Source organism: Lolium perenne, chromosome 7, assembly GCF_019359855.2.
Source record: "Lolium perenne isolate Kyuss_39 chromosome 7, Kyuss_2.0, whole genome shotgun sequence".
NCBI classification, from domain to species: Eukaryota; Viridiplantae; Streptophyta; class Magnoliopsida; order Poales; family Poaceae; genus Lolium; species Lolium perenne.
This window is the reverse complement of record NC_067250.2, coordinates 110,163,093-110,184,338: the sequence shown is the minus strand read 5'-3', so window position 1 is coordinate 110,184,338 and position 21,246 is coordinate 110,163,093. Positions and strand designations below refer to the sequence as shown.

At 48.1% G+C, this 21,246-nt stretch overlaps 2 protein-coding genes across 4 annotated transcripts; one reads left to right on the top strand and one right to left on the bottom strand.

Moving 5' to 3' along the window:
* The first annotated feature begins 690 nt into the window (after positions 1 to 690).
* On the top strand, positions 691 to 15,192 carry LOC127315900 (probable calcium-binding protein CML48). Of its 2 annotated transcripts, XM_051346341.2 has the most exons (5): positions 694 to 1,360; positions 1,619 to 1,665; positions 14,547 to 14,722; positions 14,832 to 14,850; positions 14,935 to 15,192. In XM_051346341.2, exons 1-5 carry the CDS (start codon positions 772 to 774, stop codon positions 15,037 to 15,039), a joined length of 936 nt encoding a protein of 311 aa, XP_051202301.1. In that variant the 5' UTR covers positions 694 to 771; the 3' UTR covers positions 15,040 to 15,192. The 2 variants fall into 2 exon arrangements, with proteins under 2 accessions (XP_071679461.1, XP_051202301.1); XM_071823360.1 differs by lacking the exons at positions 14,547 to 14,722; positions 14,832 to 14,850; positions 14,935 to 15,192 and adding an exon at positions 2,754 to 2,903 and having other exon boundaries at positions 691 to 1,360.
* Positions 15,193 to 18,163: 2,971 nt separating this feature from the next.
* Positions 18,164 to 20,922, bottom strand: LOC127315904 (large ribosomal subunit protein uL1). 2 transcript variants are annotated; one of them, XM_051346345.1, is made up of 6 exons: positions 20,794 to 20,922; positions 20,636 to 20,664; positions 19,829 to 20,048; positions 18,910 to 19,075; positions 18,531 to 18,736; positions 18,164 to 18,393 (listed from the first exon to the last, which is right to left on the bottom strand). In XM_051346345.1, the coding sequence occupies exons 2-6, from the start codon at positions 20,638 to 20,640 to the stop codon at positions 18,340 to 18,342; spliced, it is 651 nt and encodes a 216-aa protein (XP_051202305.1). In that variant the 5' UTR covers positions 20,641 to 20,664; positions 20,794 to 20,922; the 3' UTR covers positions 18,164 to 18,339. The 2 variants fall into 2 exon arrangements, with proteins under 2 accessions (XP_051202305.1, XP_071679206.1); XM_071823105.1 differs by having other exon boundaries at positions 20,636 to 20,666; positions 20,791 to 20,915.
* Positions 20,923 to 21,246: the final 324 nt, after the last annotated feature.

Here is a 21,246-nt window from a genome sequence, read left to right as displayed (position 1 = left end):
GTCTAAGTCCAGACAATGGTTCTTATTTTAGCTGAATGCAATGGCAATCTATCTAGCGTGTCCCAGTTCACACTTCTCCGTAAAAAAATGCTGGTATATCAATAAATCTTGCTTGTTAACAAAATGGATTAACCCACGTAGAAGGTTAAAGTAGGCCTCATATTATATTTGGGTCGAGATTAGCATGGAATGGAATGGATTGATGCGATCGAGTAGACTGCATGTGCGTCCACTTTCTTCAGTTCAGTTCGCCCCATCTTGTAGCGCGAAAACGACTGAGCTTATGTCAGCCCATACAAGCAGATCGTTAATTAACTGTCCATACATAAAGATATTGGCACATCGTAGCATTGAGATTGCACATTTGGATAGGTAGGGATGCGGTCGGCGGCCGCCGTTGGATGCATGCTGACGATCGACGAGGAAACGCCGGAAGCACGCACGCACGCGCGCGCGCTGTCTTCATCGGCAACACGCGCGCGCGTCAGGTTGCTTAGCCATGTCGCTCACCCCAAACGAAGCTTCCACTCTCGTGCATGACGCGCCTACGGTAACGAAACCGCTCTACACTTCGTGCGAGTTCGACATGAATTATCCTACTTGCACTTGCACACGCTTTCCGGATCAGGTCAAAGACATCAACAACAACGAGAAGGAAGAAACGTCGCATAATCATTCAGCCGCGAAGCGAATATATACGTACTCAACTGGAAGGAAGATCATTCAGCACCACGACTAGCTAGAGACCGCGCACGTCAACCCCTTCCATCCATGGCCGACTACAACCGCTACGACCACGGCCATGGCCAAGGATACGGCCAGGGCTACGGCGGTTACCCGCCATCCGCACCTCCAGCGCGTGTGCCCGCGCCCTCCTCCTCGTCGCCGTACGGCTACCGCTACGGGCAAGGAGGAGGCTACCCGCCGCCCGCGCCTGTGCCGGCGTCCTCCTCGTCGTCGTCGCCGTACGGCTACGGCCAAGGAGGAGGCTACCGGCCGCCAGCGCCCTCCTCGTCGTCGCCGTACGGCCACGGCTATGGCCAAGGAGGAGGGTACCCGCCGTCCGCCCCTGTGCCCGTCTCCTCGTCGCCGTCGCCATATGGCTACGGCTACGGCCAAGGAGGAGGCTACCCGCCGACGATGGGGAGTTTCGGGGGAGGAGCCGTGGCGTTCCCGCCGGGGACGCACCCGGACGTGGAGCGTGCGTTCCGGGCCGCCGACCGCGACGGCAGCGGCAGGATCGACGAGCGCGAGCTGCAGGACGCGCTCTCCGACACCTACCATCGCTTCAGCATCCGCACCGTCCGCCTCCTCATGTCCTTCTCCCAAAACACTCGTGCCTCCTCGCCGCCCCAGATGGGTAAAGATCTCACCAACCTTCAGCAGTTTAGCTTCCTCCATGCATGAACCATGAATCAGTTTGCTTTTCTAAAATATTAAAACAGAATTTAAAAATGAAGCAGAGCTTCCAGTCTTTCTTGATCATTCCTGTCTAATGATGCATTAGTTATGGAAGAAAGATTTGTTCTTCTGCTGCCTCTTAATTTGATCCCTGTGGTGCGATGCTGTTCATCTTATCCAGCGTACTGATTTCTTGCTGCCTCCCTTTCTGTTGCAGGGCCAGCGGACTTCGTGTCGCTGTGGAACTGCCTTGGGCAATGGCGGGTGAGTGCTATCAATTTGCTTGCTACCTATATTATTTAGCTTTCCATGAAACTATGCTCGATTGTGAAACGGAATGCGCAGCTTCAGTTTCTGATGCTCTCCATTTTCTCCCTACTGAATATTGCAAGTGTACTTTTTTTTATCAAATAGTGCTTAGCCCTTAACTTGTCTTTGCTGTATAGGAATCTGCTGAATATTGCAAGTGTACTTTTTTTTAATAAATAATAGTGCTTGGTCTAGAGTGGAAGTGGATACCCTGTTTCACTGTACGGAACAGCTGGCTGCCTAATCAATCATGCTACGATGCTGTTGGAATTTTTGCCCATCTAATGCAACTTAATTTGCCAAGTCAAAAGAGGAAAAATAAGTACTCCCTCCGTTCCATAATTCTTGTCGTGATTGTTGTAGTTGAAACTTCAACTAAAACCACGGCAATAGTTATGGAACGGAGGAAGAGTTTGTCAAGCCATGGCAATGATCTTTTGTTCCTGCCTCATATGATCCCGTTATTTTATCCATTCTCACTAGTAGAAAATCTCTCATCAGTACCGGTTCCAGAGGGGCTTTAGTACCGGTTGAGCAACCGGTATTAATTATCCGGCACTAAAGCCCCCCCCCCCTTTCGTACCGGTTGCTTACGAACCGGTATAAAAGGGGCCTCCACGTGGGCCACCAGGAGAGCTCAGGGCTAAGGATCTTTGGTACCGGTTGGTAATACGAACCGGTACCAAAGGTTCCCCCCGCGGCAGGGAATTTGCCCAAATCTCTGCCGCGGCAGAGAATTGGTTTTTTAGGGTTTTTGGAGGGGTTTAGGGATATCGGTTTGTTTCATATCGCGTCGATGCACCAGAAACGCGTTTGGGTTTAGGTAGTACATGAAGATCAAGATGATGCATAGCAAGTTGGTGCATATAATATAACACACATGTTATTGCATAAGATCGCAAATTAAGTAGCACTATGCATGAAGATCGATCTTCATGCATAGTGGTACTCTCCGAGGCGTACTCTATATATATCTATTACATGTAGCATAGTGGTACTCTTCGAGTCAACTATATATGTAACATGTACATCTTCATTCATAGTGGAACTCTGCGAGTGGTGGTATGACGTCCCGAAGGAAAAATCCCGCCAATTCCTCGCCTATTGCTATGAAGCGGTCATCGATTGAGAGCTTGTTCCGCTTTCTTGCCAACTATAAAAGAATAAGATACAAATGAATACATGAAACAACTATTACTGAAACTCAGCACAACTTATGATAACAAAACAAATTTGTGAAGATTGTTTTTGTACCTCTTTATTTCTTTCATTATTCGTTCTCTCGTTGACAATTCTGCGGATGTACTCGCAAACGAAGAATCCACAGAGATCGGTCCCCGGAGGTTGTTGCGGGCATTTCTTTACAAGAATATAATTCAATCAAACAATAGTCAAGTATGATAATTAAAAGGTGTGTGGACCTAGGTAGTACTACTTACTTTCGCACGCCATCGCAGCTTCGTGTCCATTCACGGGACGTATCTTCCTTGATGAAAGTTTGCCATACGCTGCTCGACAAAAGAAAATGCATAAAAGAGTCATCAATTAGTTCAAAGCAGGAAATTAACGAAACAAACCGATAAGAATTAAAATTACCTTCTGAGCATTAAAAAACAAGACACGTATAGATCCTTTTTTTTTGCTTAGTGAGTCCAAGACTTCAACTTCTCCAATTTCCAAATTGATGACGAGAAGAATAAAGTGAAACCTACACACGTTTCAATATGTAGTGTCATATATATAAGTCATTAGTTAAAATTTTGACATACGGTGAGCAAAATATAATGTGTTATAAGACAGTAAGACTCACTCGAAGTTGTAAGGCCAAAGTATTAGCTTTTTGTCACGTTGTCGCTTCAAAAACCTTAGCAAAGTCTGCGGTGTATCCTTGTTATAGAGGATTCTCTATGGTTTTAACATGCATTGTGTTCGGGTCAATGAACCCAATATCTGTGATATCGTCCCTTTTGCATTCGAGCATCTTCGATCTGCATAATATAGCGCACAAAAGATTATAATCTGCAGACAATGAACGACTTCTCAAATTAAATAAATAAATCACTTACAGACAATAGCAACTGATGATTGATTTGTCGAGGGCCCGGAGATTGTATAACTGAAAGAGTTCGGCGAAGTCAACGTTCACACAGTACTCCTGGAAGTAGTGCTCTTCCCTAACTCGCACCATGATAGTCTCGATCCCTTCCTTTGAGGCCTTAAGGTACCACGAATGCAAGTTACGCATACATGTTGGTACCTTCCTGAGATTCTCGACCAAATCTTTCCCTTGAACAAACTGATATGCTCGTTCAGCTAAGGCGTAATCAGTTGCGTCTTGTCGAGAACTTTGAACGGTCTTCCCGTCAAACACCTTGAGAGGGGCGACCGATTGAACGGGTTGTTGTCCGAGCTGGTAGACACTGTGTATCCCTTTTATCTCCCTGATACCCGATTGAACGGGTTTTGTCGCCTCGATCATCTTGTCATACGACCTTTCAATAGAACGCGCATAGTCAGATGGCGGCGATGGTACAGGGTCATATAGATTGTCAACGGTACGCACAACTTTCTCCCGATCTAGTGTCTTCTCGAAAGGTATCTCTGGCACTTTCGGTGCAAAAAATTTCTTCACCTCGGCCTGAACGGCCTCCGCGTTTTCCTCTGGAGTTTTTTCCCAAGGTAACTTCTCGGTAGGCGGCAGTTGTTTCTCCTTTCTAGCTTACTGCCTAGGCGGCGTACCGTTCCGCTTAACGGACGCTGTCTTACGCGGAGGATCTCGAGATGGTGGACTCACGCTGGGGTCCCTCTCAGGTAGGTGTGGACTTGGTTGCTCACCAGGACTGCCACCAGGAGGAGTCGATGGCATTTGCTGCTCATGTGTAGGAGTCGGTGGCCTTTGCAAAAGGACGGCGTCCTTCTTCGGCCATAGGGCGAAACCGTGCTTGACATCGGCCAGTGTCCTCTCATCTTCACCTCTAGGAATATCAAGCTCCACTTTTTCAAAACCCGAAACAACTTCATCCACCCCGACACGAACACAACCAGGTGGAATGGGCATATGATGGTGCATTGCTCCATCTTCACTTGGGTACACATAGCCGACCGCCATCTTAACAGACGCGGTCCTGATTAACATATGTAGCTCGCAATCTGTCTTCTCCGTGACATAATCCACGGGGTAGCTTCCTCCACATCCGTCAAGATGCGAGGAACCGACACTGCTTCTTCGCTGAGATGGGGCAGCATCGGCTTGTGGATCCTGTAGAAACAGCGGCTGATCAGGTGCCCTCTGATTTCTCTCAAGAGCCTCCACCCTAGTTAACAATTCCGTTACAATGTCGGCATCCTTCTTCTTCTTTCGCGAACGGCTTCTATAAGTGTCAGCGCTGTCCGGCCACGCTTCCTTCATGGTGAGACACAGGCGAGCTCGTACCCGTCCAACATGTTCAGGGTTCCCCAGAGCGAGTGTCGGCTCGTCATTCTCTCGATCGGGAATGTACTCTCCCTTTACGACCTTTTCAATTGCATCTACAAGCTTCGGTACAATTGCCTCAATTTTTTCCTTCCATTTTCCCTTCGCAACGATCAACCTGTCTTTGGGTCCAACCCTGCCCCATGAGCGAACAACCGAACTTGGACCGTTCGGGCGGTCCATGTCTGTGGAGTGATTCCATGATCAATCAGTTTATTCTCAAACGCTGTCCACTTCGGAATGGCACTCTTGTAGCCACCTGACCCCAAATGATGCGGAAGTTTCTTCTTTGCAGCATTTTCGGTATTTTTCTTCGATCGGGACACAAAAGTAGACGATTTCTTATAATCCTTAAATGCGGCCCAGTGATCTTTTATCTTCACTAGATTATCATCGAATACTGGATCTTCATTCTTATATTTGTCCCATAAATTTTTCTTGAAGGTCTGGAATTGTATGGCCATCTTCTTCCATGTCCATTCCTTGACTTTATTCTTCTGGCCTTCCGTCATGTCTTCCGGTAGGCTGAACTTTGTCATGAGCGTGTCCCAAAGAAATTTTTTCATCGCGTCGTTGACATAACTAGCACCACTCTCCGGGTTCTTCGGCTTATGCCACTCTTGAATGCTGATCGGTACATGGTCCCTAACAATAACTCCGGATTGACTTGTAAATTTGCGGCAAAACTCCTTGGGCTGCACTGGTTCACCATTATCCTTGAATGTCGTGAGGGCTAACCTGCCCTCGCCCTTTAGCACCCGTGTCGGGCCTCGTTTTGATCTAACAGACTTGCTCGATGATCCAGAAGGCTAAAAGAAAAAATTATTCGTTAATAAGTGCAATACAAATAAATGAATGCATCTAGGGATGAACATATAGACTAATTGATACATAGATATACACCTCGCCGGAGTTTGTGATGGACACTTCATTGTCTCTTCTAATTTTTTCAGACTCAAGTCCCTCGCCGAAATCATTCAGAAAGTCTTAGAAATCGTTGTCATCTCCATCGTCGGGTTCCGGACCACGGGCACTCTCATAGATCAATTGCTGCACCGCTTCTTCCCCCTCCTCATCTCGGACGAAGGTGCCGTCCTCCATACCTCAATGTCACTGCAAAATTAAGAAAGCAATTAGAAAACAATTCAAATGAAGAAAACAATAACCCTAACCCTAACACTCAGCGCTACTCGTCTCGCTCTTCTCTCTTTTTCTCGACCCTAACCCTAACACTCGGCGCGCTCTTCTCTCTATGTCGCGGTGGCACCGCCACGTACTCGGCACCGCTACGGACCCTAACCCTAACACTCGGCGCTCCTCCTCTCGCTCTTCTCTCTTTTTCTCGACCCTAACAGTGAGAAACACCTTTTTTCAGTGAAGCAAGAGGTAGTAGCAAACATTTTTAGTCTTCACATTATACGATGAAGAGAATTAGATATATCCAACATAAAAAAGCAGAGCTATATTGACACGAAACGCCTTGTTTTACCTACCATATCAACGTCTCTATCCAGGTTATAATTCAAACCTCCACCGCACGCCGTCGCCCTCCACCGGACCGAGATGGCGTCCGCAGTTTACTAGCTACGCTCAACACCCCGGAGTCAGACGACCTGCCATCCTCAAAAGCCCCCCGGCTCCCGCGCACAACCCCGCCACAAGAAAAACAGAGCAAATATCCCGCCGCAATCAATCCTCGTCTCGCCGCAAATCCATACCACCGCCGCCGCCGTCAACGTGGTCTTCGACGTACTCTGCAATTCCAGTTTATCCATGGCTGCGCTCTCCACCGACGCCGTCCGCCCCTCCACTGCCTCCGGCTCCACCTCCGCGCGCTCCGGCTATCCCGAGTGGGTCCTGCTCACCAAGACGGCCCGTATCTCGGCCGACCAGAACGCGACCACCGCAGCCTGCCGCACGCGGGATGGCCAGGCCGTCGCGGTGTCCTTCTAGCTCGCCGATCCGCCGAACGTCTCCCACTTCTCCGTGCACTGCCCCGGCATCGAAGACGAGGACTTCGCCGACCCGCCGCCCTTCATCATCGCCGCCGAGGGAGCAGCGTCGCAGCGTGCGGCGTGGCGTGGCGGGCGTCGACCTCGTGGGGGCATTTCATCGAACAAGTTAGGGGCCGGCCGGGGAGCGGGGGCGTGTGCAAGGCGGTGGCCGGGGAGCGGGCGTCTGCGGCGACGGCGAGGCGGACGGCGGTGTCGGCGAGGTGGTCTCGCGGCGCGCGCGCAGCATGGAGAGCGGCGGCGGCGCAGCTAGTTGCCGGAGGAGGAGGGGGAGAGGGGCGCGCTCACCTTGGCCGGGTTGCCGACGCGCGGAGGAGGAGAGCGGCTGGCGACGGCGTGGGCGACGGCGACGGCGCGTCGGCTCTGCGCGTCGGCGACGGCGGCGAAGATGGCGACGGCGTGGGAGCACGCGTGGGCGACGGCGACGGCGTGGGCGCGGCGGTCTCTGCGCGTCTGTGGAGGATTTGGGGGGATTTGGCGGTGCGGCTAAGTCAAAAGGAGAGGAAACCCCCTTTGGTACCGGTTGGTACCACCAACCGGTACGAAAGAAAGACCTTTCGTACCGGTTGGTGGTACCAACCGGTACCAAAGGGTTTTTTTTTGTTTTCTTTTTTCTTTTACTGTTTTCTTTTCTTTTGCTGTTTCTTTTGCTGTTTCTTTTTTCTTTTGCTGTTTCTTCTTTCTTTTCTGTTTCTTTTTTCTTTTCTTTTGTGTTTCTTTTCTTTTCTTTTTATTTTCTATTTCTTTTCTATTTCTTTTTCAATTTCCGTTTGTTTTCTTTTCTATTTCTTTTCTATATCCTTTTTATATTTCTTTTCTATTTATTTTCTATTTATTTTTTCTTTTCTGTTTGTTCTTTCTTTTCTGTTTCTTTTTCTTTTCTTTTGTGTTTCTTTTCTTTTCTTTTTATTTTCTATTTGTTTTCTATTTCTTTTTCCTTTTCCGTTTGTTTTCTTTTCTATTTCTTTTCTATAACCTTTTTTATATTTCTTTTCTATATATTTTCTAATTCTTTTTCTTTTTTTCTATATATTTTCTATTTCTATTCTTTACTCCCGCCACGACGCCGTCCGCGCGGGAAACTTTCCCGCCACGTACGACGTCGCGCGGGAAACTTTCCCGCCACGACGCCGCACGGGAGAAAAAATGCGGGAAAGAAAAGGCGGGAATAAAATTTTATAAAAGTACATAGCTAAACTGAAAATTAAGATACGATTGCGATTTGACTGTTGGAGTCATTCAGTCATACTCGTGCCTAGCCCTATAGTAGTCGCCACTGTAGTCGTCGTAGTCGCCGTCATCATCGTCGCTGGCATCGGGGTCGCGGTACTCGAACGTCGGCAGGTGAGCACGCGTGGGCTGGGACTGAGGGTAGCACAGGCGGGGGCCACGGTAGGCCATGACGCCCTGGAGAGTCCGGCCGCGCCACCACAGCCGACGGCCGGCCTCGTTGAAGTTCGGAGGAGGCGGGCCACCCTCCTCGTGCCTGGCAAGCGCCCTCTCACGCCGATTGATGAAGAAGCTTTCCCAAGTCGGGCTGTAGTCGGGATGCCACTGGGGATTCCTCCGCTGCTGCAGCGTGAGCTCGAAGTAGTAGTGGTTCGTGATGGCCATCTCGCGCGCCACACCTAGAGGGACGGGGAGGGACCGGTACGCCTCCGACGCTCAGCAACCAGCCGGTAGGGACGCGGTAGCCCGGCGGGCAGGGGTAGTTCGACGCGCAAAGCGCCTCCGCCTCCCGGAGGGTTAGAGATACGATGGAAGCCATGTGACCTGGTGATGATGTTTGCAGATATGAGTCTAGATGTGATATGTAAATGGTGGCCAAGCCAACATATATATAGTGAAAAAATGGCGGGAGGACGGAGGCGGGAACCGGTGGAAAGCGCGGGAAGAAAATAGGCGGGAAGACAGAGGCGGGAACCGGTGGAAAGCGCGGGAAGAAAATAGGCGGGAAGACAGATCGAGGCAAACCTTTAGTACCGGTTGGTGGGTGCAACCGGTACTAAAGCTGTCGGCGGGATAAGGACGCCTGCTCGATGAGATAAAGTATGTAGCGCACGACGCCCTGTCGGTGGGATAAGGACGCGTGGGTAACCTTTAGTACCGGTTGGTGGGTGCAACCGGTACTAAAGCTGTCGGCGGGATAAGGACGCCCTGCTCGATGAGATAAAGTATGTAGCGCACGACGCCCGTCGGTGGGATAAGGACGCGTGGGTAACCATTCGGACCGGTTGGTGGGTGCAACCGGTACTAAAGCTGTCGGCAGGATAAGGACGCCCTGCTCGATGAGATAAAGTATGTAGCGCACGACGCCCTGTCGGTGGGATAAGGACGCGTGGGTAACCTTTAGTACCGGTTCGTGTCTGCAACCGGTACTAAAGCTGTCGGCAGGATAACTGCTCGATGAGATAAAGTATGTAGCGCACGACGCCTGTCGGTGGGATAAGGACGCGTGGGTAACCTTTAGTACCGGTTCGTGTCGCAACCGGTACTAAAGGCTGTCGGCAGGATAAGGACGCTCTGCCTATAAAAGGAGCATCGATACACCATGGGAAGCAGCTCAACAAGCCAACATGGATGGAGAGTTTCATCACCATGGATGGAGGAAAGGGTTGGGAAATCTCCGTGGCGGAACTTGTCGTAGATGCCCTTGGTTCAGCCGCCCTCTGGCATCTTCGGAAGTTCCACCTCGGAAAAATTTCACTGCAAGCCCGTGGAAGACTCCATCTCCTCTAACAATGTTGGGGAAAGGGTTGGGAAATCTCCCGTGGCGGAACTTGTCGAAGATGCCCTTGGTGCACACGCCATATGGCATCTTCGGAAGTTCCGCCTCGGAATTTTTTTCCTGCAAGCCCGTGGAAGACTCCATCTCCTCTAACAATGTTGCGGAAAGGGTTGGGAAATCTCCCGTGGCGGAACTTCTCGAATATGCCCTTGGTGCACATGCCCTATATATGGCATATTCGGAAGTTCCGCCTCAGAAAATTTCCTGCCAAGCCCGTGACTTAACTAGTAAAACAAGCCAACCATCTCCATTGTTAATATCTTACATACAAGAACATCATTACACAAAAGTGATTTCCATATTGAGATACACAAGTTATACTCCATCTCCTCTAGTCTTCTCGAGTTTTCTTCGCCCGTTTCCCTTTCTTCTTCTTTGCGACGCAACCATGGACAATCTTCATTGTTTAAGATGATGCTTGGGTCAATTTTTACCTTGAAGGGTGGAATATCGCCAAACTTATTATAATCTTCGACATGTCTGTCTTGTCCTCTACTCCCACGATGTTTCTTTTTCTGAAAGAACTATGTGCCGCTGGGGCGCAGCGTATGATGTGTCCTCGTGCCTGTCTTGTCTTTTTTTCGGTTTGCTAGACATATCCTTCACATAAAAACCTGAGCCACTTCACCGGCTAGGACGAATGGTTCGGTGTCGTACCCTAGATTCTTGAAATCCTTGTAGTCATTCCGCATCGCGGGTCTACCTGTACCCCGTCTTTCAGGTTGAACCATTTACACCGGAACAAAGGGACCTTGAAATTAGGTCCATAGTCAAGTTCCCATATCTCCTCTATGTACCCATAATATGTGACCTTGTTCCCATTGCCATCTTCTCGCATCAAAGCGGACACCACCGTTTTGGTTGGTGCTCTTTTTGTCTTGGGCGAAAGTGTAAAATGTGTTCCCATTAATCTCGTACCCTTGAAAAGTCGATATAGTAGAAGATGGTTGCTTGGCCAACAAGTACAGCTGCTCGTCATCGGTGACATTCATGAGACGTGTTTGCAACCAACCGCCGAAAGTCTTCATGTGTTCTCCATCAATCCAATCTTCACGTTGCTCCGGGTATTTAGAGCGTAAGATCTCCTTGTGTTCCTCTTTGTACGGAGCCACCAAGATGGAATTATGTAGAACTGTGTAGTGTGCTTGAGTGAAAGAATGTCCGTCCATACACGTTGCTGATTTCTTTCCTAGCGTGCCTTTTCCACGCAGTCTCCCCTCATAGCGCGATTCAGGAACACCGATCGGCTTAAGGTCAGGAATAAAGTCAACACAAAACTCAATGACCTCCTCTGTTCCATAGCCCTTGGAGATGCTTCCTTCTGGCCTAGCACGGTTATGAACGTACTTCTTTAAGACTCCCATGAATCTCTCAAAGGGGAACATGTTGTGTAGAAATACAGGACCGAGAACGCCAATCTCTTCGACCAGGTGAACTAGGAGATGTGTCATAATATTGAAGAAGGATGGTGGGAATACCAACTCAAAGCTGACTAGACATTGGACCACATCCTTCTGTAAATTTTGTAGAGTAAGTGGATTGATCACCTTCTGAGAAATTGCATTGCGGAACGCACATAGCTTCACAATGGGTACTCGAACATTTTCCGGCAGAAGCCCCCTCAATGCAACCGGAAGTAATTGTGTCATAATCACGTGGCAGTCATGAGACTTTAGGTTTTGAAACTTTTTCTCCGACATGTTTATTATTCCCTTTATATTCGACGAGAAGCAAGACGGGACCTTGATGCTACTCGGGACTTCAAACGATCTCCTTCTCCTCTTTGGTAAGAGCATAGCTGGCAGGACCTTGATACTTCTCTGGATTCAGGTTGTTTCCTTCGTGGATACTTTGCTGGTCCTGCCGTGCATCCGGTGTATCTTTTGTCTTCCCATACACGCCCAAGAAGTTTAGCAGGTTCACGCAAAGATTTTTCGTCACGTGCATCACGTCGATTGCAGAGTGAACCTCTAAGAATTTCCAGTAGGGTAGCTCCCAAAATATCGACTTCTTCTTCCACATGGGTACGTGTCCGTCAACATCATGCGGAACAGATTGTCCGCCGGGACCCTTTCCAAAGATCACTTTTAAATCCTTGACCATATCATATATAACTTCCCCATTAGGGCGGGTAGGCTTCGTTCGGTTATCTGCCTCACCTCCGAAATGCTTTCCTCTCTTTCTTACGTGATGTTGTTTTGGAAGAAATCGACGATGCCCCAGGTACACATTCTTGTTTCCCAAATAATTACTATCAGTCTCACCTAAACAGTGTGTGCATGCATTGTATCCCTTGTTTGACTGCCCTGAAATGTTACCAAGAGCAGGCCAATCATTGATGGTTACAAATAACAACGCTCGTAGGTTAAATTCCTTTTGTTCGTGCTCATCCCACACATGTACACCTTCGTCACGCCACAACTCTAAAAGTTCTTCAACCAATGGCCTCAGGTACACATCAATGTCGTTGCCTGGTTGCTTCGGCCCCTGGATGAGCACTGGCATCATAATGAACTTCCGCTTCATGCACAACCAAGGAGGAAGGTTATAGATACATAGAGTCACCGGCAGTGCTATGACTGGAGCTCGCTCCCCGAAAGGATTAAAGCCATCGTACTTAGACCAAATCTTAAGTTCCTTGCGTCATCTGAAAATGACTTGAACTCTCTGTCGATTTTTCTCCACTGCGACCCATCGCGGGGTGTCTCAAGCATCACATCTTTCTTACGGTCCTCTTTGTGCCATCGCAACAACTTGGCATGCTCTTTGTTCCTGGAACAAACGTTTCAACCGTGGTATTATAGGAGCATACCACATCACCTTCGCAGAACCCTCTTCACGGGGGTGGACTCACCCTCAACATCGCCAGGGTCATCTCGCCGATCTTATACCTCAATGCACTACATACCGGGCATGCATTCAAATTCTCGTACTCCCGCGGTAGAGGATGCGGTCATTGATGCATGCATGTATCTTCTGCACCTCTAATCCTAGAGGGCAGACAACCTTCTTTGCTTCGTACGTGCTAGAGGGCAACACGTTCTCCCCTGGAAGCATCTTCTTTATTATTTTCAGCAACTTTTCAAATCCCTTGTCAGAAGTACCATTCTCTGCCTTCCACTGCAGCAATTCCAGCGTGGTACCCAGCTTTTTCTGACCATTTTCGCAATTTGGGTACAACAGTTTGTTGTGATCCTCTAACATTTTCTCCAACTTCAACCTCTCATTTTCATTTCCGCAGTTCATCTTCGCATCAAGAATGGCCCGACCCAAATCGTCATCCGGGTCATCAAAAATCGGCTCATCGAAAATGAGCTCTTCTTCAGCTTCGTCTTCCCCCATTCTACTACCACCGTCTTCAGTGAATAAGGGATAGTTGTCACTATCCTCTTCTTCTTCGTTGTCTTCCAATATAACCCCTCTTTCTCCGTGCTTGGTCCAACAATTATAGCTGGGCATGAAACCATTCTCCAGCAGGTGGACGTGAAGGGTCTTCGAGGTAGCGTAATCCTTCATATTCTTACAGGAACTACATGGACAATACATGAAACCATTCGACCGCCTGTTTGCCTCAGCCACGTTAAGAAAATAATGCATGCCAGTAATGAACTCGGGATGGCACCGGTCACCGTACATCCATTGTCGACTCATCTGCATTTTATATGTATATCAAAAATCATTAAGTACACAACATCATGGATATATGAGTGACCAACTTAATTAATATTCAAGTTCATCACATAAAACTAAGTTTTTTTATAAAAAAGAAGAGGCTCACCGAGGTTGTACGGTGCCGGCTAGGGGACGACGCTAGCGATCGACGGCGGTGAGGACGGGGATGATACTAATTAAAACCTACAAAATATACCATAATTTCAGCTCAAATTGATTATAAAAAAAGTAAAATCCCTAACTTAGGCATTTCATCAAACACCTTGCTAGCACTAGAAAAATAGTACGAGTTAAACTACCAAAGAAATGAGCTAAATTAGGAACGCCGGAAGAAAGGATGATATTGCTAACCCTTGGATAGATGGAGGTCGTTAATCTTGTTAAAATGGTGGAGAAAGAATGAAAATTTATTGGAGTGTGAAAGGTGCAAAAGTTTTAGAAATGTGAGAGAGATGAAAATGAGAATGGATCGGGGGCGGGGGAGGGGCAGTGAGCATATGAGGCACCCTTTATTACCGGTTGCTAACACAAACCGGTACCAAAGGTCCAACCTTGGCCCCACCCTCACCTGCCATTCTGGCCGAAGACCTTTCGTACCGGTTCCTAACACGAACCGGTACGAAAGCTCGTAACGAACCGGTACGAATGCCTGAGCGTCCGAACCGGTACAAATGCCACCTTTAATACCGGTTCGTAAGGGAACCGGTATTAAAGTCTTAGATGGATGAGAGGTTTTCTACTAGTGTCTACCATCAGCTGTGGGGTTTAATTTGTGATGGGTGAAGTCAAAAGGGAAAAAGTTGTATTTCCCGGTTCATGTCAATGGTGTTTTATTCCTCTGACCATCACCACCAGCTGTGGGGCTTATTTCTGTTCTTCATGTCACCACTAGGGCATTTTCGACAGGTACGATAGGGACCGTAGCGGAAGAATCGACTCCAATGAGTTGAATCAAGCTCTTCGTGGTCTCGGATACGCAGTCCCACCTTCGGTCATTGAAGCCCTTATAGCGAACTATAACGATGGTGCGTCCCGACGCGGCGCGCTTGACTTTGACAACTTTGTAGAGTAAGTATCCCAAGTATGTCAACACGAAATAGTCTCATCGAGACATAACTGTAAACAAATGGAACTAATTTAATTCTTCTTTTTTGCCTCTTCGGTTTCGGTCTTCAAGATGTGGAATGATTGTCAAGGTATTTTGCCTATCAACTATACTTATGTACCAGCATGTAAGCAAACTTTCAAATCTTTACTAACAAACTCTACCCACAATGTAGGGTCTGACTGATAAATTCAAGGAGAAGGATATGCGCTACACTGGCTCGGCGGCTCTTACGTATGACAGCTTCTTGTCGATTGTCATCCCCTTCATTGTCCCTTAGCATGTACTTGTGTGACAAAGCGAAGCTGTAGATTTTGAGCGTTTGTAAATGAAACAAGAGCGAAGCTGTACATTTTGAGTGTTTGTAAATGAAACAAGAACGAAGCTGTAGATTTTGAGTGTTTGTAAATGAAACAAGCCTGTGGGTTGTCCATATGTGTGTGACATTTGGCTTTCAACTTGCATTTACAGTTCTAGAACCATGGCATCCCTTATGTTGGAGTGTTGGAGCATAACAAGTGCTGGCAGCATTACTAACCAAAATAGCACCGCACTACCTTCAAAACCATAAAAGAGACGCAGGCACGTCACTTTCAGAACACGAACCAAAAAAGTCAGAAACCGTATGACAACTGAAACATAAGCGCAACTTTAGTGGCTCGGCCCATTTCTACACGAAAAATGTTCGCTTATGTCTGTTTAGATCAGACCACGGATATTAAATTGATCTCCTTTGATCTCCTTTGTTGGTATGTCCGCTGAGGTCACCCAGCGGCCTGACGCATTTTTGTGTCCAATTTATATTTTAAATTATAGTAGAACCCCAATTTACAAAATAAATTAAAAGGCAAGGAAATAACCCTAGCTAACTAGGGCATCCCGCCATGGCTGCCTACTTGTCATCGTTGTCGACGACGAGGTCGATGAAGACATGAAGCGCCCAAGGCCACAACCAGTGTTGCTAAGGCGCCGGCGACGGTGCTGGTGCGGGAGGAGGCGGGGTAGGGTCGGGAGGAGTCCTCGGAGGTATCTGGCCTCCATTGGGCCTGCGCGGACACCCCTAGTTGGACGGTGAGGCCATCCCATAGAGCGAGCACTCTGGGTGATGGCCATTTCGATGGCCTCCTCCTCCGTGAGGTCCGCTGGTTGGAGTTCTGCCTCCTCTTCCAAGCCGTCGTAGATTTCGTCTTCATCATCATCCTCCTCGTCGAGGCCGACACCGCGCTCCCGGTTGAAGAAGTCGACGCCGCCAAGGTAACTCGCGTGGCGGCATGGGTGGAACTCCAAGGTCCTAGATGTGGACCAGTTGTAAGAATCGAGGGTGAAGGCCAGCTCTTTGTGCAGATCCGGCGGAGGGATGAAACAGCGGTTGATCTCGTACTGGCACTTGCGCCCCACATGCGGCACCGGGACACGACGGGATTTGAGGTACCACCCGCCATCCAGCAGGCCCGCATCCGGCACGTTCTCCTCCGCGTATTCCATTGGAACATAGCGTTGGTTGAGCAGTAAGGTCTCCTTACCGGCATGGGAGGTCTCGGCCTCACGGTCGTTATTCGTCTTGCGGAACGACCATCCCTTACCTATGACGTTGGCTGTGGCAATGGAGGTTTCTTGTAGGTATAGTAGCCTGAAAGCAGTCGGGCTGCTCCTCTTAAAAAAGTCGGGCGCTCCTTCGTCTTTAATGTCTAGCAGGATGCCGAAGCCTCGTCCGCGCCAACACTAACGTGCGGGGAGGCAGGGCAACGCCATGAACACAACGTGAAAGGCCAAAGCAGCACCGTAGCCATTACTAGCGCCCAGAAGACGAAACATGCACCGGCAGGCGAGCCCAAAGGATCACGCTGAGCATGCTCTAAACGTGATGATTCAATTCCAGATGCATATTTGGACCATGAATGCGTCGTCCCAACATGCCATTTTTTTTTGAACAGGAGAAGGGTCCAAAGGACCCGAAGCTTCATTTAAGTCGGCTGGTTACAAGTTACAAGCAGGATCCAAAAAGAAAAAGAATTACACAGCAGTCCTTGCTTTTTGCGAAAAGGACCTCGCAGAACTTCTGGAAACGTGATCAGGTCCTTCTCTGTCGACACCATTGTTGACCTTGCAGCGACGGCCACCTTCTCCACTCCGGGGACGAAACCACTTGGTGTGGAGGCGGTGCTGAGTGCCGTGCTGAAGGTAGGAAGTCCTCCAACGCTAGAGGAATAGATATCCTGTGAGTACCAACTCAACAGGCGCGGAGTGGCCCCGTCGGCCGGAAGAAGCAACGGCAATGAAAGCCGACGCTTGAGAATCTCCGCCAGAGAAGCTTCGCCGTCTTCTCCGCCACCTCCAGATCCTGCCGTTTCCCAATCTTGGTCGCCACCACGGCTACCAAAACGGAGAGGAACAACAGTATCCAGGGGTAGCACCACCAGGAACCACCACCTTGTCAGAGAAGAAAGGAAGGCTCCGCGTTGCTTTCCCCCCTCGCCTCCACGGCCGGCCAAGAGAAGCAACTGCGCACCTTTAACTCCGCCGTACCACCTCTCCCCCTCACCACCATGGCCGGCCAGGAGAATCTTCACAGCGCAGATCTTCCTCACCACACGATGGCCATCAGCCTCTGCTTCATCTTGCTCCAACCAGAGGAGCAAAAGCAAAAGTAGGAACCCTAGGCTTGAGATCTGGCTGGGGAGATCCCAAAAATCGCTCGATCTACTGGGCAAAGAGCCAACTACCGGCAAGCAGCCAGAACTACATCTACTATATACACAACAGGCAGCCTCTCCTCCTCTTTTCCAGACGGCGGTGCCGCCGGAGTTGAGTCGGAGGAGCTCCCGGGAGAGAAGGTTGAGGCTCAAGTTACTGTAGAAGGTTGAGAGGGAGGAAGGGGGGAAATGAGGCGTCATGGACGTGCCATTCAGCTTGCGTTGGGCCGCTGGGCTAAAGTTTTCACCTTGCGATCGGTCATAGATTGGGTAGTCAAAAGGGGAAAATTTTCGCCGGCGCTGGCCAACGGAACCATCTGCTTCCCCAGCGACCACAACCTCCTCTCCATTGACTCCGCTGCTTCCCGGGAAGTACAACCTCTTCACCGTCAACTTCCCTAGCACCAGCACTCTATCCAAAGCCGGTCCTTAAGGTATTTCACCCATCAACCATACTACAGATCTACTCGTACCGAAGGGTTGGCTACACAGCAGTTAACATCTCCCAGTGTCTAGCTAGCAGGTTTTGGCTCTAGATTTTTTGAGTAATGTACTACACATGAAAAGAGAACGTACCGCATTTCAGTTTCACTAAGCATTCGATTTTGACAGAAGATTGGAGCCGCATAAGTGCATTACAACAGTTGGCAGCATAACTAAAACCAAGATTACACAACGACAAGAACAGGCACAGCACGAAGCTTCAAAATCAGAACAGAAAGGCAGTTCCATTTCTCCCATAAGTTCGAAAAGAGTACTACCAGATAAAATAGTTGGTTCATATTCGCTTAAGATAAACACAAAATTGGTATCAGTGAAACAGATCTAACTTCAAAGACAAGCTCGACAGTACAGCCCACTATCTTATCAACTTCACTGGAGACCACTCAGAACACCCGCTGGCGCTTCCCCATGGTGCTCTTCACGTACAGGCACCTCACCTGCAGAACACAATGTCAAAGAAATCAGATATGAATGATCTCAACGTCAGGTAGATTATGTCAATGCATTCCATAGGATCAACCAGAAACATAAGATGTGAGGTTTAGTTGACAATACAAGTCAAATCAGGACTTACATTCTGCCAGTTCTTCTTCAGAAGGGACACAAGGAAGTTGACGCTCATTTGGAGGTTCTGCTGGATCTGCTTCTCGTCCATCGACAAGTTACCCACAGCAACACCCATGCAAAGAACCTTCTTCAGCTGGAACTTGACTGTAGCTTTTGTCTCATTGACCTTGGCCTCAAGAGACTCAGAGTGACTAACCAGTGTGGGGAACTTACCTGCAGTGGTATCAGACATGATTCAGTTAGAGCAGTGCATGAGACAAGCCAATATAACTGTACAAACAATAATAGACAATTCTCTGTGTACACTGGGCGTATCTAAATAAGGTAGCTTAAGGACTGCACATGAAAGAGAAAAGCAGTAGCATTCAAGGAAATGGAGTACTTGCCTGCCTTGTTGAGACCAGGTCCGAGGAGACGGGGGATCTGCTTGATGATGGCCTCAGATGCTAAGAAAGCATGGTACTTCTTGGCTAGCTTCTTCACAAGCTTCTTGTTCTTGTTCATCTTTTTGAGACTTTCAACATCCATGGAGTCAAGGCCCAATTTCTCAGCCTATACACATATTAGAAGTCAGTATGAAATAATCTACATGGACTGATTAAAATGGCAATTCAACATTGTAGTTGGCAATTTAAATTGTGTAAAGAAAAACGGAAATGCAATTTTGATCTCAGGTGCATATGCTCCTGCTACAGAGAAAAACATTTTAAAATATCACAAAAAATACAAACACAAATTTCACGCGTATATGTCAACAATCCATATGTGTATGCGAAGTTTCGCGCGAAACCGGTAGGTTTGGTGTCCTGTGTAAAAATGACAAGCAAAACGTCTTGTGAAGAGCTTATATTTAGCACCAAATTTTAACTTTTTTACACATGACACAAAAAGTATCGATTTTTCGTGAAACGACTTTGCAAACACATAGAACATCAAGATGTATCCGTAACATTTTTTATCGGATTTTTTTGACATTATATAATATGTTGAAATTTAATTATAAAAACCAGGTGCATGTGCTCCCGGGAGCAGAAACACCATGTCCAAAGAAAAAAGGTTATTGAAGTCAGTATAAAATAATCTACATGGTCTGAATAAAATGGCAATTCAACAATGTAGTTGGCAATACGAAATTTGTGTAAAGAACAAAGGTTATTAGGGTATCATACAACAGATAAAATGCAATAGATACATGCAAGACACAATCAGTGCCAATGAACTGCAATGGTATAATTAGAATATATCTACAATGATCAAACATTGATAAGTAAAATGCAAAGCCCACAAGCTGGCGATGTAGTATACCTGGTCTACATGCGAGGCATCACCAAGCATGCACACCCTCATCTTAGGGCGGGGGATGTGGGGCAGCTTAACAGAGCCGCTGAAACGCTTGTCCTTTTGTGGGTCGTAGTTCTTGAGACCAATCTGAAGCTCAACAGTCTCAGTGAACTTGCGCTTCTTCTCCCTGGCCTCCCCGACAATCAGGGCGATGGCCTCCTTGACCGCCTCACTTGAAAGCTTACTGCAATTTGTGAAACAAACTCAAAATCTCAGAGCTGGCAGGATATAACATGTATACTCGGGCAACTTAAGAACTAAGTTCTAGCATGATGTATCCCCACATAGTAACTGCAATGGCTAAGATAGCACAAAAAAAAACATGCCATTAATTCTAGCAAGTTGACCATGTAGACGAACTTCAATCTCTCTCAAGCACAACCTCATAACTCTAGATACAAAAATAATACAGCCGCACGCAAAAGTAGATTATACTAACTTGAAACATTCGAATTACTTACAGTCCTACACAAGCAGGAGATCTAGAGTCTACTCAAAAAACTACTGAATCCATGCTAGAACAGTAAGTATTGCAACCTCGCGCGTAAGATCTTAGGCCGCCCGCTCTCTCGGGAAAATATATATCTAACTCGATCTCACGACTGATTTAACAGGCAGCAGCATAATGAAATGCAAACAAAGTATCCTAAAACACTGTCCATTGTTCGACAGCAAAACAACAGAGAGCAATAGACAGTTTTATCTCGCGGGATTCAAACGTTAAGACAAACTAGAAGGGATGTTACGCGACGGAAGGAAGGTAGGAAGTACCTCATGGCTGCCGCCGATCAGTCGACGCCCTGCAAGGCAAACACAAACCGACGAAAACAGTGAGATTAAGCGAGATCTACCGGGAAACAAAACAGGCGCATGAGAAGTATACGAATCGAGGGAGAGAGAGGGGCGGCGGGTGGCGGCGGAGAACTTACGGATTCTGTCGAGGGTGCGGCGGCGGCGGCGGCGGACGAAGGGAGGGAGAGGAGAAGAGAGAGGGCTCGGGCGCGGCGGCTCCGATTTTATACCGTCGCCACCGCGAGGCGAGATGACGGGTGGGGCAAGCCAAAACCCTAGCCATTCGGATGGGCTCGTGCGGAGTGATCCGGGCCGTCCGATGTTGTTCTGGATTATATGGGCCTTATTGGGTCCAAACACTGAAGGATTGAGCTAATATGTATGGGCCGCAACGTTGGCCGCGCTGGTAAGTTAATATTCCGGAACATTTCACCAGATTTTAAGAGTAAATCGGTTAAGGAAGGCAGTGACACCTTCAGTCTTTGAGGAATAAAAGTTTAGGTTTAACTTTTTGATGTCTCACTAAAAAAGTGAAACATTCACGGCTGGCCCTAAGATTTTGGAGGCCCAGGGCGAAACCCAAAGCCAGG

Excerpts from the sequence above, each read along its gene's own strand:
- LOC127315900 (XM_051346341.2), top strand. The coding sequence starts at position 772 with ATGGCCGACTACAACCGCTACGACCACGGCCATGGCCAAGGATACGGC. Across the intron at positions 1,361-1,618 it reads CTCCTCGCCGCCCCAGATGG|GGCCAGCGGACTTCGTGTCG; the intron begins GTAAAGATCTCA and ends TTTCTGTTGCAG. Across the intron at positions 1,666-14,546 it reads ACTGCCTTGGGCAATGGCGG|GGCATTTTCGACAGGTACGA; the intron begins GTGAGTGCTATC and ends TGTCACCACTAG.
- LOC127315904 (XM_051346345.1), bottom strand. Across the intron at positions 19,076-19,828 it reads ATGCCTCGCATGTAGACCAG|GCTGAGAAATTGGGCCTTGA; the intron begins GTATACTACATC and ends ATATGTGTATAG. Across the intron at positions 18,737-18,909 it reads ACCTGGTCTCAACAAGGCAG|GTAAGTTCCCCACACTGGTT; the intron begins GCAAGTACTCCA and ends ATACCACTGCAG.